At 45.8% G+C, this 19,242-nt stretch overlaps 1 protein-coding gene across 1 annotated transcript in view; it reads left to right on the top strand.

Annotated features, from left to right (window-relative positions):
• The window catches only part of LOC119431398 (malonate--CoA ligase ACSF3, mitochondrial-like), a 37,777-nt gene that overhangs the window by 14,397 nt on the left and 4,138 nt on the right, over nucleotides 1–19,242 (top strand). Inside the window, 1 exon segment of the mRNA XM_037698892.2 lies at nucleotides 2,844–2,969. Within this exon segment, the coding sequence (XP_037554820.1) occupies nucleotides 2,844–2,969 (126 nt within the window).

Below are 19,242 nucleotides of genomic sequence, written 5' to 3'. Positions count from 1 at the left end.
TTTCGTCATCCTTGGTTTAGATGTAGCTTAATGTGATGTGCAAAGCCCTTCTTGTGGTTACGTCCACAGGTTAGGCTGCTGCCATTTCCTGACCACACATATTGAACTCTATTCATTCTATCCATCTCTCCTCTCTCTTGAATTGAGGTGATCACATGCCATATTTGACGCATGTACAATTTGATAAAAATGTACCAATTTAAGATAAAACCGAAATCTATCTGGCAGAAAGTCTCTAGAATCGCATCATACAGGATGTACAGTCATTCACTGTTATTAGACATAGCTTTAACATTCAAGCATGCACAACAGCTTGTGTTTGGAATGTACGCCTACAGATTAATTTTTTATTAATATATCTGCATTTGGCATCATTTTGGCAGGGTTTTTTTTCCCATGAAGTGGAAGAAATGTTAGGTTTATATCAGATTAAATACTTACATGTTTATAAGAGTGGATACCTCTGTGCTTGCCATTATTACTTGCTTTACCTTATAAAAAATTACTTGTAAAGGTCACCACCCTTATTAAAGTTAAGGACAGTGCTTCTCTGGCTTAAAGGGACACTAAAGGCAAATACTAAGTCGACGTGGACTGTTTAAATACCTTTCCAGAAACCTCAAAACGCTTGTCTCATGCAAAGAAAAGACTTAGTTTACGAAAAAATGGGATCTGAAGGGTCCAAATAATTTTATTGCAATTCAAATCACCCGCCACGCCAATTGAGGAGTTGTGACGTTGCATACGCCATTTTCTGCCGTTGGTGAGTGTAACGGCGCCCGACAGATGGCGGTACGGTGCGCCGCTGCAGCTGATTTTGGTAAAGTGGCGTAGACCGTTCGGGCATTCCGCGACGTCGCGTGGAAGTGGAATTCTCTGCTACTTGCAGTTAGTGCGAGGTTCGCGAGCCAGAAAAACAAGTGCAACACTACACGTTAACAGAAAAACTGAAACGCGAAAGTGCGGGCGGCGCAGAGTCGAGCGAACACGAAACATTTTGACCGCCCGCGTTGTTGTCAACGGTGTAATGTCAGTTAGTTCTTTTTTGTAAAAATGTAATACAACTGGTGAAGTAGTATTTTCTTTCTTCTTATAATACAGTACAATGATGTTTTCATAACGAGTGGTTCAGTACTAGTGACAGAATTTAAATGAGGAGTGCCTTCGTCATCGGGCGAGTACTTGAATGTCCCGGGGGAGTCGCTAATCATGTCCTGCATTTACCTTAATTTCTCTATTACTAAGGCTCTGCTCGCGATAATATTGACGCTTTAGAGATACTCGTGCACTAATGCATCACTTTAGCTTGACTTAGTATTTGCCTTTTGTGTCCCTTTAAGGCTATGTGGGCTTGTTTTTCTTCAAATATCAAATACTTCTATGACACTTCACAATACAGCGTGAAACAGCACTGTAGTGAAGGATGCTATACCAACTTGAACCATTTGCACACCATGTTCAACTTCCATGATCTGTGTAACTTGTAAGCAGCCTACATATTTATTTTATATTTCTGCATGAAAATGACCACTTCATGATCCTAATATTCTTGTAGCCATGAGACGATTGTGGAAGCAAGTGATATGTGTATAAAGCTGAACAAAATTACTGTGCACTTTCATGTCCACAATCATAATCATGATCCTTGATGCTTGTAAATAACTGCAGAGCAACATGTTCAGTTCAGAAAGCACTAAAAGAATGTTTATGCTATTCTGAAACTAAATAATATATTGGAACTACAAATATATAGTGCGGATGACAAACTATAGTTGTAATGGCTCAATGGTACTCCTAACAAGCTTTACATGTCCAAAAGCGCCAGAAGTACTGGGTAGAAAGGGGCATTGGGAGCAAGGTGTGGGGGGCAATGGTTATATGCCCAATACAGCAGTGCTTGTAAAGAAAACCTGCAAAGGAAGGACCACCTACACCAGGTTTGGCCATTTTAAATAAACAAGCGCAGTGTATACTTCACGCACTGACGATCGTGTATTACAGCACTGCGCGCCGCTGAAAACAGCTGAAATTTTAAACCAAATGCAGCATGTCCTCTGTCTCGAGGCTGCGCCGCCCCAAGCCACAGAGTTGAGGTGACACACAAACGGCGAGATGTAAAAAACTGTCCTAGCAATGTCGCCAACCCTGACGGATTACTTAAGTAAATTGTCCAAAGTGTAATGCGCAACGCCACCACTGGAAATGCCCCGCACAGCAAAAAAGAAAGCGACGAAAAAAAATGGAGGCGGGGCTGGTCACGTGAACCTGACGTCCCTCGGTTCCGGTGTGGAAGGAGGGGAAGGAACGTCACTTGCGGACACTATTTGAGGCAGAGGGAGAGAGTGCCTCTGTTGGCAGTCGTGCTCACCTCCTGGTGGTGTGGTAGCAGGGCATTCAATTTATTCCATCTACTCCAATATTAAACCGATTAGAAAAATTCTTTCGGTAAAACGATCCCAAGACAGTGTTTTTGAACTTCTAGTGTATAACTAAAATTTGCAATGGGGCCTGGTGAGGGGCCCTTTAAGGGGGATCACTTCTCGTGCCACCTGCTTCAGACACTGAAGCTGCGGTGTATAATTAGTAAAATCTAACTTTGTTGTACAGTTCAAATTTGATGCCAGGCATATTTTGTATTGAATTACAGCATCCCTTTTGTGCCAGTGACTTTGCATAGTGCTGCTGATGTGTGCAGGTTGTGGTGCATTTTATGAATGACAGACATGGATAAGTACTAGATGCGTGAACATGAATAGCAGCTATTGCTTTTGGTGTGCCCTATGATTTCAGTTGTTTCTTAAGGACATTGTCTTTATTGTTTTCCTTGTGTGGTGATTTCCTAGGAGACACTGCTGAATACAGAGATGGAGCTTACAGGATACTGGGTCGCACTTCATCAGACATTATCAAAAGTGGGGGCTACAAGATTAGTGCTTTGGATGTAGAACGTCACCTTCTAGCACATCCAGGTAACATTGCTGAACTGTTTGTAAAGTGACTTTTGCTGAACCAAACTCTTTGCTACACCTTGTAACACTCAATTCACAGTTTTACAAAAGAAGAGCTTGCCTTAGTGTGCACTAACAGCTGCCTTGACTTTTGTTGTGCACATTCTGTGATGCAGTGCACTTCGGAAGGCAATACGTTATAGTGGCATTGCCAGTGTTGCTGGAATTCGGATTTCATGATTTTTCGGCATTGCCATATTGCTGTGGGCGTCAGATCTATGCACATGTATAGCCCCATTTTTTTTTTTTTTTTTAGCTGGTTATTATTAGAAACCATGGAAAATAACAGAATAATAATCAAAGTGCACAGGGAATATGCTACACATTTGTGGTTAGCTTTGTTAACTAGAAGCTTGCAACGCACTGAAACACTTTTTGAATGCGATTAGAAAATGTTTCTAATTTGTAGACAATGCTGCTGTGAACGTGCGAGTCAAATGTTATTCTGCCTACATGTAGCAGGAAACATACAATATTACATTGCTTGCTCACTCTTGCGGCTCCCTTAAGCTCCTATGTTTGTTTGTTTTCCCTGCTCTATGCAACGTCAATGGTGATGCTACAGCAAGCGTGACGGCCCACAGATGCCAACCATTGGGCAATAGTTAGTGACCATGGATTACTCATGAGTACAAGCTCGCCCATGCGTGCATACCCTTCCAGGTCTTCTAGTAAATGGAGAAGTTTAACACACCCCACCTGTCCTGCACAGCTCCTTTGTCATCCTTAGGTGCCCTTGCCAGATGCCAGTATCGAAGTTTTGCCATAAGAGAAGAAAAAAAGGGAGCAATAAACACGGCACAGCTATTGGCATCACCCTCAGCTGAGAGTAACAGAGGAGTTGAGGGGGAACAGTAAAAGTAAACATTACACTCATTATGTTTTCATTCATATTAGGTCTTTTTTAAAAACTTTTTCAGGAATATAATCCTTGAAAGTAATCATAATCATTCCAGCCTAAGAATAGTCAACAGCTGGGCGAGTTGGTACAGATTAGTCTTTTTTAACAAACTGCACGGTGGGACAGGACACGAGGAAAGAAGTGAGGCAGACGAGCGCAGAATCCACCTTAAATATTTTCCAGCCTAGGTGACGTGTCACCATCAACGTTAACAGCGTAGCAAGAAAAGCCTTTCGATAAAAACCTTTAAAAACCAGTCTACACGTGGAAAGCCACGTGTAGACTGGCGAAATGTCAAAACATGTATTACGGATTTCAACGACGAGGCAAAATTCGTCAGAAGCAATTTATCAGCGGCAACGTTCCTGGAACATTTGAACCAGTTATTTGGATTCCACTGCAGTAGGTGTCGAAGATGAACTATATGTGCAGAAAACCGGTGTCTGCATCGGGTCCGGTGTCGCTCCAATACTCAGTGACATTTTTCTGAGCGGCGTGGATAGAGTCATTCAAGGCGGTGTGAAACGCTCTGTCAAAATATTTCGCTACTGTTGATGATTACCTGGTGTTTTTGGGAAGACCGCAGTATAAGGAAACAGCCAACTGTGTTCTAGGATTGTTTAGCACGCTCGGCCTAGGCCTAAAGTTGACATTAGAATGTTGGCATCAATTCAAGCTTCAGTTTCTGGATTTGGAACTAGAATTTAGGCCAGATCATGTATGTTGGGCGTACCACCCTAGGGCCAAGAAACCATTACTAAATTATGCTTCCAGTCACTCCAAGATGATAAAAACGGGGATAGCCTTCACCGCATTACAAGCAGCGCTGGAAAAATCATGTTTTGATAAAGTGCAGGATAGCTTTCAGAAGCAGGCTGGAAGATTAAACATCGCTGGATACCCACACCACGTGACAGCCTCAGTTTGTAATAAATCAATACATGTGATTAAAGAAGGCAAGGTACCAAGAAGGTCTAAGATGCGCATTCATTCGCAGTCATTCCGTATGTTCATGGCCTCTCCCATGGGTTGAAGAAGATAGGAAAAAAAGTATGGTGTACACATAGCCTTTTCAGCTCCAGCTAAACTGTCGAAGGTCTGTAATTTAGAAAGTCAAAAGAAAGAGTGCCGGCACGTCACGGAGGGATGAGTGCCATATCCAACATAGAGACGAGCTTATGCCTTGTAAGATAGGCGTAGTTTATCAGGTGTCCTTAACGCGTGGTAAAGAATATATAGGATATCGGAGAGAGCGGGAGATGTAATAACGTGAGATTAAGGGAGCATGAGCGATTGCTTTCCAACAGCTCGGGTTTACACTTGGTAGCGCACTGCCGAGAGTGCGGTTGTAGGCCTGTTTTCAAGGACGCGGAAGTTGTTTCCAGGGAAAGCAGATTTATTGGCGGTAAGATAATGGAGGCTTTCCAGATTAGGAGAAAGGGAGAGGGGTGCATTAGCCACCCATCGATTAATCTATCTGACATGGAGTATGCGTACCTATGTTCCACGTGCTACCGTTGACTCACGTGGCTTTCTATGTGTAGACTGGTTTTTTAAAGGTTCTTATCTAAGGGTTTTTCTTGCTACGCTGTTAACGTTGATGGTGACACAGCACCTAGGCTGGACACTATTTAAGGTGGATTACGTGCTTTCAATAAATCAGTTGTTAGTCTGCGCTCGTGTGTCTCACTTCTTTCCTTATGTCCTGTCCCATCGTGCAGTTTGATTTAAAAAAAAAAAAGATCATTCCAGCCTGTTGCTCAGTTATAAAAAAATTGTTTCAGGGCACTTTTAATGCAGTTTGTTCAGAAAGCATTCTGCTAGTTGGAAAGTTGTGGAAAATGCAAAATGTTGGAAAAGAAAATTGAAGCAAAAGAATGTTATAATATGGTTTCTGTATAAGGGCGAACAATACTTGTGTAATGGTTTGACCTACCAGCACAAATTGCTGAAGGATTCTCTTAGGTGATCATGTGCGTGAATAAGACACGGACAAGAAAACACCGCATGAAATAGAGGTATGTAAAAGAAGGATATAAAACAAGAGGCTTAATATAATTATAACAACAGAAACCAAGTAAGAAAATGTTCCTGTGAGTGACATTTACATTAACCAAAGATATAAAAGGTTGGCAAAGTTGTGCATGTTTATTTGCCTGCATGTGATGAGCCGTGTCAATGATTGTATTAATCTTGAACATAATTGCTGGTAGTACTGGTAACTGAACAGTAACTACTCACAAGTTTGAGCATATTTTCATAGCCTTGTCAACACTCCTCAAGTACAATGTCATTCAAGTTTACAGTTAATTGTTGTCAAATGCATGATCAATAATGTGCACATGTGTAATATTGAACACTGACCAGGACGTGAATGCCTTCTTAGCCACAATTAATTTTTTCCACTGTGTACTCTGGTGTACATTGCAAGATTGGGATACATTAATTATCAATAGGGCCTTGTCAGACATTGCTAAATTAAAAAACTAGATAAAATCAAATGTGAATATGGTATTGTGTGGCCATCTGTCAATGTTAAGGCTCTGTCACACTTGCTGAAGTTGTTTTCATTGCCATACCCTTTATGAGAATGTCACACAGGTTCCTTACTTGGCTCAATCTTTATGCTCTATTTATGTTACCGCAGGTTTAACCGCCACAGAAGTTCACACTCTGCATTTCAATCTTTTTTTCGTCTCTCGTGATATCATGCCACTCCCATCCTTCATTCAGCCTTCCACAACAACCAATGTGTTCTTGGCTTCATGAGTCTTTTCATTTAGCTGCTTTTAGGGTGACCTGAGGTGGCACACTGTTTAAATGCACACTTGTCGGAAATGTGAAGAGCAGCTTGATAGTGATGGTGCAGCAGTAATGGTAAAAGTACTTAGTATCATTTCCTACCCCAAAATCTGTTGGTAATAAATGATGGTGAGCATCTTGTGGCCAGTTATTATCACTGTTTCTAGGTGATTCAAAAATTTACAGACAGATTATTATGAATTAGGTAAAGAGCATGTTTCTAAATATTTTTAGACCATGCCAAATTTTAAGGTTAACTGATTAGACCAAATTTTCTTGTATTCAGCTGTTCTTAGGAAGTGCCACACCACTTAATTGGGCCTGTGCTCACATGGCTATCTGCCTAATTTGGTCCAGCCACCATGACCCATACTTTGTTTTAGGCCCCAGATCCTGATTTTTCTTTTAATGTGATAGCATTTAACAGGATACCCTATGGACATTGTGGTTAGTATCGGCGCAGAACTCCCAGCAGAGGGGACAGCTGTCACGAAACCAAAGAGGGGAAGAGGAGAGGCACTGGCATGACCTGTTAAATGGACACTGAAGAGAAAAATAAGTTCAGCTGTATTAGTGAATTACCCTTCAACAATATCAGAAAGTCCACACTTACTTTGTGAGAAGGCCTGATAAGCCAGAAAAGACATTAAAGTGAAAGACTGGTGGCGATGCCGCCTTCAAGTTCCAGTACCTGCTCGCCATGATGTCAGAAATATTGACAACATCTACTCTGGCCTATTTAATTATTAATTGGTAAAGATAGACTATGTTGCATTCTAAAGAAGCCAAAAACTAAACTTGAGAAGTTCTGTTAACTTTTACTGTGCCACAGAGGCCCAAATACGAGAAAATACTTTGCAATCAGCAACGTCAGACTGATGTACCAGCACTGTGGTTCTGGAGCGAAATTCAAGGAACAAAACTTTGGTCTTCATTTTCTCTTCCCCGCAGGGGCATCTGCGTGAGCAGGTGTTTGGTGTGTTATGACACCACGGACCCGAGCACATGAGGGTCGGACCCTCCCGCGCTTAATCGTGCATGGCTTAGCCGTGTCTGGGGAAAAGGGGATCCTGGGGGTTGAGCTGACGCTTGGGAGTTTGGACCTTTAAGGCCCCTCGGCGGAGGCAACACACCCCTTTGGCCTCGGCTTCCGGACTGACCCACCCAGGGTAAATCGGTGGTTGCCTTTTCCTGTCCCCCTCTCAAATCTTCATCTTTCTCTCTCACTTTCAATCATTCCTGCCTTCTCCTCTCTTCTATTTACTTCCGACTTTCCAGGCAGCGAGGGTTAACCTTGTGTGGTGCAACCAACCTTGGCTGTACATATTTGGTTATAGCTGCAACGTACAGTTGGCGTCTGCATGACTTGTTTCCTATACGTCTTGCGGCATCCCCTTGTTGGGCTCCATGGTGGGCGGCTGGCGTTTTTGCCGAAATTTAGATACACCTATGGATAGTGCTTTCCCCTAACTTCCTGATTGCTCCCAGAAACTGGGGCGCACCGAAGGTATTTTCGAGTTTCTTGGCCACCAAAAAGAGAATTTTCCGCGCTACCATGTAGCGCGGGAAGAGAAGACCATGAGGATGATCTCACCGTTTCTCGTTTCTAAATATATGACAGAAGCTATAGGCCCAAGCTACAAAGCAACTAAGTTGGCCAGCGGTGACCTCCTTTTGGAGCTCCGCGATAAAAAACAGTATGAAAAGCTGCCTAAACTAGTCTCTTTCGCACAAATCCCAGTTACGGTCACCCTTCACCGTACCGTGAACACCATCCATGGTGTAATCTCAGACGATGGCATGATGGAGCTCACTGAGGAAGAGCTTTTGGAAGGACTAAAAGAACAGAACGTGGTTAACGTAAAACGAATTAAGATGAGGCACGATGGAAAAGAAATTCAAACGAAACATATGATTCTTACCTTTGGGTCTAGTGAGCTACCCGAGACCATTGAAGCCGGGTATGTCAAGATCCGTGTCAGGCCACACGTGCCTAACCTGCTCCGATGTTTTAAGTGCCAGCGATTCGGGCACAGTTCGCAGAACTGTCGAGGCCGTCAAACTTGTGCCAAATGCAGTGCTAATGAACACCTCTCTGTAACATGTAAAAACACTCTCCACTGCATGAACTGTGATGGGGAGCGTGCCGCATACTTGCGGTCCTGCCCATCCTGGAAAAGGGAAAAAAATTACTCCATCTCCCGCTAAAGGGAACCATGTGTGGATGCGAAGCAGCGGGGAGATGGTTAGCTTGAGCGGGAGATGGTTTCGCGGCAGTGGCTAGAGCGCTCATCGTGGCACTGCACAGGAGAGAGAATGAGGCGTGCACACTCGGTCATTTTCATACAGCGGAACTACCTTGGCGCCCCCAGCGGAGTATGCAGCTGTCGCGCACCTGTCGTGCACACTGCTCCGGATTCCTAGAGGAGAGAAAGGGGGGAGCGTAGGAGAGGAGAGAGAGGGGGAGGGGACGCGCATGCGCTGTAGGGGTGTGGGATGCGGGCGCCGCTCCGTAGAGGATTCCTAGAGGAGAGAAAGGAGGGGAGTGTAGGAGAGGAGGGGGAGGGGACACGCATGCGCTGTAGGAGTGTGGGACGCGGGCGCCGCTCCGTAGAGGATTCCTAGAGGAGAGAGAGGGGGAGGGGACGCGCATGCGCTGTAGAAGTGTGGGACGCGGGAGGGACGGACAGAGCCGCCGGCAAGAAATGCTTCGCATTTAAAAGAAATTGTCACAATCAAAGTCAGAGAAAATATTTCGTTTAGGAGCCACGCAGGCGGGTATCATACCTGTCAAAGAACAGCTTTGCCAAAGTGGCGCATCAGTTGGCAGCGCCGCAACGGCTTCCGGCGGCTGTCCGGCCCACACACAGCTGGCAGTGACGCCATCCGCACCCCCCTGTCGGCTGCAGCTAGCGCTGCTCCGCCGCCACAGCAGAAGGGGCCAACCACCTCCGGGCTGGTGGCCTCAAGGGTTTCGTCCATTGAGACGAGGCCTTCACGTAAAAAAAACCGCTCACAAGAGCGTGTGTCCAGCGCCTCGCAAAAGCCGATGGACACAACAACCGGCCAGACGGCGCAGCCAGCGCCTAAGGAGCGGCAAGAATCTCTTTACCGCTCCAAAAAAGAGAGATCTCGTGTCACGGCGCCTGCAAAGGGCCCCCAGTGAGCTAATTTTCATCTCTAAAACACACAGCACAAACACATTTGTCATTATGGAGACACAAATACTACAATGGAATGTCAGAGGACTTCTTCACAACCTCGACGACATTACAGAACTCCTACACAAACACAACCCAAAGTTGCTGTGTGTTCAAGAGACACATCTAGAACCTATAAACAAGCTTCCTTCGTCAATACACCATTTTTCTAAAAGACCGCGATGAGGCTAACGTCTTGTCCGGCGGTGTAGCAATAGTAGCACATGAGTCTGTAGCTTGCCAACATGTCGCCCTCCAGACGCCCCTTGAGGCAGTGTCAATTCGGGCAATTCTTTTCAGCAAGTTGATAACTGTGTGTTCCCAAATCATCACCTCGAGAAAACAGACTTCTATAACCTTATTGATCAGCTTCCCGAGCCCTACATACTCGTGGGAAATTTTAACACCCACAACACGATGTGGGGAGCCTCGCGATGTGACGCGAGAGGCCGATCCATAGAAAACATTTTAGTAAACTCCGGTGCATGCCTCTTCAATAAGAAGGAGCCAACGTATTATAATCTTCACCACAATTCGTATTCATCGATAGACTTGTTGATTGGATCTGCTTCCCTATTTCCCGACTTAGAATGGAATGTAATCAAAAACCCATTCGGAAGTGATCACTTTCCATTAACTCTAAGCTTAGTAAAGCAAGATGACACTCCTCCTCATGTCCATAGATGGAAACTAGCCGTGCTGATTGGAAACTTTTTAAGGAATGAACTTTTTTTATCACGAGATTTTATCAGCAAATTTAGTATAGATGACGCGGTAGCGTATTTTACGGCTTTTATCATCAAGGCAGCAAAGACGTTCATTCCACAATCAAGCGGTAGCTCATCCAGAAGACAAGTTCCATGGTGGAATGATGAGTGCAAGGAGACGCGGAAAAAACAAAATAAAGCGTGGGGCATACTTTGCCAATCCCCAACTGCAGAAAATTTGATGCAATTTAAAAACACAAAATCACAGGGAAGGCGAATGCGACGGCAAGTTAAAAGGGCAAGCTGGGAGAAGTTCCTGTCCGGCATCAATTCATACACACAGGAGGCAAAACTATGGAACAGACTAAGGAGGCTTAGGGGACAACAGGTTCGTCCGTTGCCTGTGGTAGACAAAGAAGGAAACACGTTGGAAGACCAAGCCAACGCTCTTGGTCAACACTTCGAGCACGTGTCTAGCTCCACCCACTATTCGGAGAGCTTCCTGAAGTACAGAGCAATAGAAGAATGTAAGCCACTGAACCAAAAATGTAGCGCAAACAACCCTTATAATCGTCCTTTTGGCATTGCCGAACTTAAAGCCTCCTTGTCAACATGTCAGAGCTCTGCTCCGGGTCCAGATAGAATCATGTACGATATGATTAAGCACCTGCACTCCGACGCGCAAATCACGCTACTCACACTTTTCAATATTATCTGGGCCGCTGGGTATCTTCCATCTAAATGGAAAGAAGCTATTGTCATCCCAGTTTCAAAGCACGGTAATGATACTTCATTGCTGAACAGCTACCGGCCTATAGCGCTTACGAGCTGCCTTTGCAAGCTTTTTGAGAAAATGATCAATCGCCGTCTTGTACATTTCTTAGAGTCGAACAAAATGCTTGACCCATTTCAGTGTGGCTTTAGGGAAGGCCGATCTACAACCGATCACCTCGTGCGCATCGAAGAAAACATCCGTGATGCATTTGTACACAAGCAGTATTTCTTGTGTATATTTCTTGATATGGCAAAGGCGTACAACACGACATGGTGGTACGGTATCTTATGAGACCTGTCGCACATGGGCATTCGAGGGAATATGCTTAGCACTATAGAAAGCTACCTGTCTAAACGTACTTTTTGAGTCAGAATTGGCAACGTATTGTTCCGTTCATTTACACAAGAAACTGGTGTACCTCAAGGAGGGGTGCTCAGTTGCACGCTGTTCATTGTTAAGATGACCTCGCTCCGTGCATCATTACTTCCAGCAATTATCTATTCTGTCTATGTAGACGATGTGCAATTAGCCTTTAAATCTTGTAACCTCGCAGTTTGTGAACGACAGGTACAGCAAGACCTAAACAAAGTGTCTAAACGGGCAGAAGAAAACAAATTTAAACTTAACCCCCAGAAAAGTTCCTGTGTCCTTTCCACAAGAAAGCATCATAAATTTCCACAAGAAAGTCCCAAATCCCAGTATCAAAGTGTCTGGGCAACGAATACCTGTGAACAAGGAGCACAAGTTTTATTGCGATAGCAATTATATGGACACTCACACAGGATTTCTGCCGTCGACGTCGTCGCCACCGTCGACGTGAGGTTCCATATGGCGTCAACGGCAATGAAATCGTCGCCGGGCGCCGGACGCTGTATGTGCGAGTGAAAGGGTGCGAGGGACGCGCGCTTTCACGGGGAGCGAACGCATGGCGGAGAACAAAAATGCGTTCTGCGCCGTGCTTCCTGAAGGGCTGCAGAATCCGCCTTTTTCATTTTCCTGTGCTGCCCTCTGCCGCACGCCACCGGAAACGTTTTGGTAGGGTGCCGGGGCTTTCGCCGGTTGATTTGTGAACCTGCGCCCTTGTTGAGTGCGCATCGGTTGTGCATTTCGTGGATCGCGAATAATTATTAATGGCTTCTGCGGGGCAGCATGTCGTTCCTGGAAGCCACGTAGCACTCACCAACTATATATATAGGGTGAGCAGGCGTGATAGCGCTGTTTTGTTTATAGTGTGGCCTATAAAGGTACGCTGAGTACCCTCTGCCGGCGCGGCTGCTTTAGAGTTTGTTGTCACTGACTCCTGCACTTGCACCTCGCTTTTTTTTTTTTTTTCAATTCTTTTTGCACATTCTTTAGACATCTTGCATAAATAAGAAATTTTCGAGCACGCAGCCTTCCGCGTCGGGTTTAGCAAAGAGGTGCCCTTGTTTACATCGACATCTACAGCCACAGATCGTTGTTAGCGTCAAAAATTGGGAAAAGGTGCATCGCTGATATGAAAAAAAAAGTCAAAACGTCGAATAAAACAAACATACCTGCTCATATGAGCCGCGTTGTTCCACCGTGAGACGAGTCAGTATGAGCGGTTGAGCCAATTTAACAACGGCGACTTTATTACATATATTGGGCTGTTTATTTATTACTGATTCTCGCTTTTCTTTAACTTTATTATACTTAGTTTGCGCGTGTAATAAAGCATAATTAGAGAAAAATGTGCTCACATAAGCGCTCATTTAAAGGCCGTGTTGTTCTCCCGCAAAAACGCGGATGCCATCGCTGATACCGATGGTATATAAATGAGTGAGGCGGCTGTTTATGCTGCTGTACCGAATGTACCGTCTCTTGTTTCGTGTTTGACGCAGAGATAAACAGTACATCTCAGGAATTAAGAAATGCGTGAGCATACCAACACGTACAAACCGACCCATCTACGTTGCGAATACGAGCGCCAGCCTACGGGAACGGTGACCTACAGATGTTGGCACAGCCGTTGGGCACAGCGCTGTGTCGCCGCTTGCAGATTATTGTGTACGCGCCGTGCGAAGCGAAGAGTAGTTAATTTCAAATCGCTAAGGCCAGAACTGAACTATAAAAGCAGTTTTCTTCGTCCTAACTTGCTTACTTTTCAGTACAGGTCTGCCGGTAGCGGGTGCACGAACTCAACGGAGCCAGGCCTAAGCTTCGCTGAAATCAACATTGGCTCAAACTTCATGTGCACGGCTTGAGAGGCGAAGCCTTGTGCATTTCAACCTTTCAATTTTGTAGGCATGTTTTGACTCACTTTGAGCGCGATTATTTATATATACCAGCGAAGGCGTTGCGGCTATCGCGTTATCGGTTCAACGGCCTATCGCGCGGGTTTCGGTTGAACGATGGTATAGGCACGGTGATTTTATCGGTGCCGTCGACAAGAAAGCCCGTCGCAGTACCAAAGTCACTCTTACGCTACGCACACTTTCAGTACTGCACTGATGTCGAGCTACCAGTGGAGTTTCAACGCGGTACACGGCCCGAGTTGTCAGTAGCGCGCGTCCGAGTGCTTTTTTTTTTTTTTTTCGGGGGACGTTTCCCCGAGATGGGGCCGCACGGCCGCGCACGCGACCCTTCCAAAACGTTTCGCGACTAATCTGCCAGGGCAGGGCGCATGCGCCGTCGGGCCGTGAAAAAGGCGGATTAAGCATCTCTTTCCTCCTTTACATTCACCATATATATTATAGAGAGCAAACGTGACTTCTTCCATCGCGTGAAAGGCCGCGGGGGGACGGGAGGGAGGGGAGGCGACGTTTAGCTGCAGCACCAAATGCGTATTTATATAAAAACGTTGCGAGGCAAGAAGGTGGTAAAGACTTCCGACGCTGCTCGTCGAGTTTCTTGTTCTGATCTCGTCGAAAACCTCCGAGCCGCTCCCAGAGGCCCTGGCAACAGTCACCAACGCCACGCGCTTTCGGTGCGTGGGCAAAACGGCGACGGCGTTGACAACAGTTCTGCGCGTTGCTGGTGCTGCTGCATGTCCAACTTTATACAGCTTATAAAACTACTATCCTTACTCCGTATAGCTCTCTACTAAGTTGCTATCGCAATTGATGCTTCGCCTTTCGGGTGAAACTGCGACATTTTTTTTAGGTATTGTGCTTGATGCAAAATTGACCTTCATTCCGCACATCAAATATCTGAAGGCAAAATGCCTAAAAACAATGAACTTAATGAAAATTCTCTCTTATACAACATGGGGAAGTGATGGGAAGTGCCTATTGAACCTCTACAAGAGCCATGTTCGATCACATTTGGATGATGGTGCCATGGTATATCAATCAGCCGCACCAAGCACGCTAGAAATACTGGATCCCGTCCACCATCTGGGTATTCGTCTAGCCACAGGCGCTCAGAACAAGCCCTATTGAGAGTCTATACGTAGAATTGAATAAGTGGTCCCTTCACCTACAAAGAATGTACAGCAGTTTCACATATTTCCACAAAGCACAGTCTAACCCTCGACATCCTTGCCACAAACATGTTAACGATGTGGCATGTGCTCCACTATTCCATAATCGACCCTCAGTGAGAGAGCCTTTCTCAATGCAGGTCAGAAAACTTTGTGTGATGAAATAAATGTCCCAATCCTCGAACATTGCCTAATGGCTCCAGTATAGCTGTTATCACCATGGCAGTGGCAAATCGTTGAATGCGACACATCATTTGTAGATGTAACAAAACATGCCCCAGATGCGCACATACATATGCACTTTCGAGAGCTTCAGTTGAAGTACACCTGCCCAGAGTTTTACACAGATGCTTCGAAATCACAAGCCGGCGTCTCTTACGCAGCTTTTGGCCCATCGCTTTCGGAATCCGACGTTCTACATCCTGAAACCAGTATCTTCACGGCAGAGGCCTATTCATTACTGTCGGCTACTAAACACATCAAGCAAAGCTCCCAAAGGCCATTATGTTCACAGATTCCCTAAGTGTCGTCAAAACTTTGAAATCGCTACGGAAACGGAAAAATCCTGTTATAAACGACCTCTATTCACTGCTCTGCAATATATATGCTTCTAATCAACAGGTTGTAATATGTTGGGTACCTGAGCACAGGTGTATAGAGGGTAACGAGCTTGCAGATAAAATTGCAACTACCATAGCAACAAAACCTAGCAATTTGTCCATACGTGTTCCTGCCACAGACTTGAGGCCATTTTTACGCGAAAAACTCAGAAACTACTATTTCCAACACTTATGGGATGAACAAACACTGAATAAGCTCAATGTAATTAAGCCAATTTAGGCAACTGGGCATCATTATCGAAGTCACAACGATCTGAAGTTCTCTTTTGCCGCCTTAGAATAGGACATACATATGGTACACATTCATACCTTCTAACTGGCGCGGAACCCCCCCCCCCCCCCATGTGGCAGATGTGGGGAAAGGCTGACCGTACTCCACGTCTTACTGGAGTGCCGGGAAGCAGAAACAGAGCGAAGAAGGCACTTTCCTTTAGCATACAAACAACATATCCTTTTACATCCGACACTGTTTCTTGGCCCAGAACCTCTGTTTGAAATCAAAACAGTGCTTAACTTTCTAAATGATGTTGTGCTGCTTGTTATTAGCCCGAGAAATTCGTAGCCTTCCCTCTATCTAGAGGGTATTTACTGTGGGCGTACTGTTTTATAGTGCACGTCCCTCCAGGCCCTTGTGCCCAAGGGTCTCAGTGAGGCGGTAGTGCTAATGGAAGCGACGCATCTTTTCATGGTATTTCATTCTAGCTTTTATTTTATGGTCATCGCTCTCATCACTCGTTATTAGCATTTTTTTTAATACAGTATAGACCACTTATAATGTAACCGCTTATAGTGCAGGACCGGATATAATACGGTCTTTTCAGACTCCCGTTAATTTTCCTATAGCACTCTATGTATACGCATATCGCTTATAGTGCAGTTGCGGGACGCGAAATACCAGTTACAGTGTGGCTGCCTGGAAGTTCTGCAGTCAACCTAGACGGCAAACGCTCCCCTCAAGCCACAAATCTAACGTATACCGTATTTACTCGAATCTAACGCACACTTTTTTCCGATAAAACAGGTAAAAAAATTGCGTGCGCGTTAGAATTGAGTACTACCCTAAATCTGCGTTACCATATAGCCGTCGGCATTTCAAAATGACCGCCTCGCACGCGCGTCGAGCCTAGCTACCGTACCTTCCTTCCATGTGCTGCAGTACTCGTACTTAGGCAATAGTCTAATGTCTGTCTTCACGTTCTCTGCATCAAGTACTGAGTTCATCATGATGCTGCATTTAAAAGGAAAGTGATCATGTGTGCGGAGACGGACGGAAATCGGGCCGCATCACGGGCGTTCCGAGAATCCGAAGCTTGCGTTCGGGACTGGCGCAAACAGGAGCGGATTTTCGCCAGCAAAGCAATGCGGAACGGTTTCAGTGGACCGAAGCAGGACGTAATCTACGACGATCCGTTTCCGCGATATGATCGCCTTGGCCCTATCTTGAAAGCAATCTGCGATGGGGAAAGTCCGCCTCGGGCCGTGTTTTCGCCGCTTATTGGTCGCGTTGAAGCGAGAGGCATGATAGCACGAAGGTCAATTCGCTCGCCGCGCTTCGTCACTCGAGCGTTTTGACAGTTTGTTTCCGCAGTCAACGAGCGAGATGGGTTCATGTTTGCTTGTGCGTGCGTGACACCGTGCTTGTGAATTTATTTAGCAAGCGAATACGGAACCTAGAGCACGGTGACAGCGATAGCAGAAATGTGCCTGGAGTGTCCATTATCGCAATAAAATAGTTGTTTTGGTTATACTGCGTATAGTGCGGATATTTGCGACTCCGGCGACTTACGTTATAAACGGTCTACACTGTACATGTATTGTGAGCGCATTTTGTGCATATTGTCGTCGTCATCTGTACATACAACTCATCATCTTGTGTGAGCGCTATTTGTGCATATCGTCATCGTCATTTGTACATACGACTCATCATCATCTTTTGTCTCGTGCGGTGCTTCGTCTCTGACTCGGGCGGCTGCTCGGAAGTAAAGGCGTTGCATCGGCCGACGTCTCACAAGTGGTGGAGAGTGCTTCGATTCCCACGTCCTCTTACTTTCCCGATTCCCCTGGAGCTCCGATCCAATCGTCGTTTGCTCTCGCCTACCACGGTGATGGCAGAAACCAACCCGTCGTGTGGAAGGTGTTTCCGTCAACGCCCTTGTAGATACTGGAGCCGCTCTTTCTGTTATACATCGTGAACTGTGCTTCCGTCTGCGAAAAGTGCAAACGCCGCATGTTGGTCCAGTCCTATGTGGCGCCAATGACGTTCCCATTTTTCCTACCGGACAGTGCACAGCTCGCGTTCTGATAGACGGTATTCGTCATCATGTGCAACTTGCGGTGCTTTCGACGTGCGCTCATCGGATGATATTAGGATGGGACTTCCTGTCCGCTGCTTCTGCACTAATTTCGTGCGGCGACCCAAGCATCCACATCAGTGACACCGAGACTTATCCCGTTTCCGATTCCCCGTGTCCCAACCTCATTGCAGCAGCGGATTTTATTATCCAACCAGACGAAGAACGTGTTCTTATCCTTGAGTCAACAGACATTGTCGACGGAGACGCATTGGTTGTACCTTTTCAGCGCTGCATTTCTCAAGGACTGGCCATCGCTTCTTGCTTGGTCCGGTTCTCGAGTGGCTATGCCAACCTCACAGCCTTTAATACGACTTCTGAGCCACTACTACTGCCGAAAGGGTCTACTGTCGCCAAGCTCGCCGACGCTGCGCCGGTATGTGTCGTCAGTGTTTCGCCTGCCACATCTTCCGCGCATTGTACGCCCGCAGAAGGCCACACTAGTGCTGTTAAGGTCACCTTGAGTGCAGATCTCAATCCGGCCCAGACGGATGCACTCCTCACCATTTTAATGAAGCATGAAGCTTGTTTTGACATTTCTTCGCGAGGCCTGGGTCGGACCTCTGTAACTACTCATCGAATTGAAACAGACGGCTCTCGCATCATTCGCCGTCGCCCGTACCGTGTGTCACCTTCGGAGCGAAAAGTTATAGAAGAACAAGTGAACGACATGCTGACACGCAACATTATAAGGCCTTCAGCAAGCCCTTGGTCTTCTCCTGTTATGCTTGTTAAAGAAAGGATGGTTCTGTGCGCTTTTGCATCGATTATAGGGCGCTAAACAAAATTACCCGCAAGGATGTTTATCCAATGCCTCGTATTGACGATGCTTTGGATACCTTACAAGGTGCTGAGTATTTCTCGAGCCTTGACTTGCGCTCCGGATATTGGCAGATTCCAATGCATGAGCAAGATAAAGAAAATACTGCGTTTGCTACACCTGATGGCCTTTTCGAGTTTAACGTGATGCCTTTTGGACTGTGCAATGCGCCAGCTACGTTTGAACGTATGATAGATACAGTACTCCGTAGCTTAAAATGGAAGACATGCCTTTGTTACTTGGACGACATTGTCATCTTTTCGTCGAGTTTCTCCCAGCACCTACAACGTCTAGACCAAGTTCTGACGTGTCTAGCAAAGGCTGGTCTCCAACTCAATACTAAAAAGTGCCACTTTGCAAGCCGAAGCATTAAAGTATTGGGCCACGTCGTCAGTAAGCATGGCATCCAGCCTGATCCCGATAAAATCGCTGCAGTGCTGCAATTTCCGCCACCAACCACACTTAAAGAACTCCGCAGCTTTCTAGGACTCGCATCCTACTTCCGCCGCTTTGTCCGTGACTTCGCCACCATCGCCGCTCCTCTACAAACTTCTGACTTCGAGCGCGTCCTTTGTGTGGTCGGACGACTGTGAAGCCGCCTTCCCGACCCTCAAAC

Source organism: Dermacentor silvarum, chromosome 1 (genome assembly GCF_013339745.2).
Source record: "Dermacentor silvarum isolate Dsil-2018 chromosome 1, BIME_Dsil_1.4, whole genome shotgun sequence".
Taxonomy (NCBI): domain Eukaryota; kingdom Metazoa; phylum Arthropoda; class Arachnida; order Ixodida; family Ixodidae; genus Dermacentor; species Dermacentor silvarum.
The sequence above is the reverse complement of the archived record's forward strand: the minus strand, read 5'-3'. Positions and strand labels throughout refer to the sequence as shown.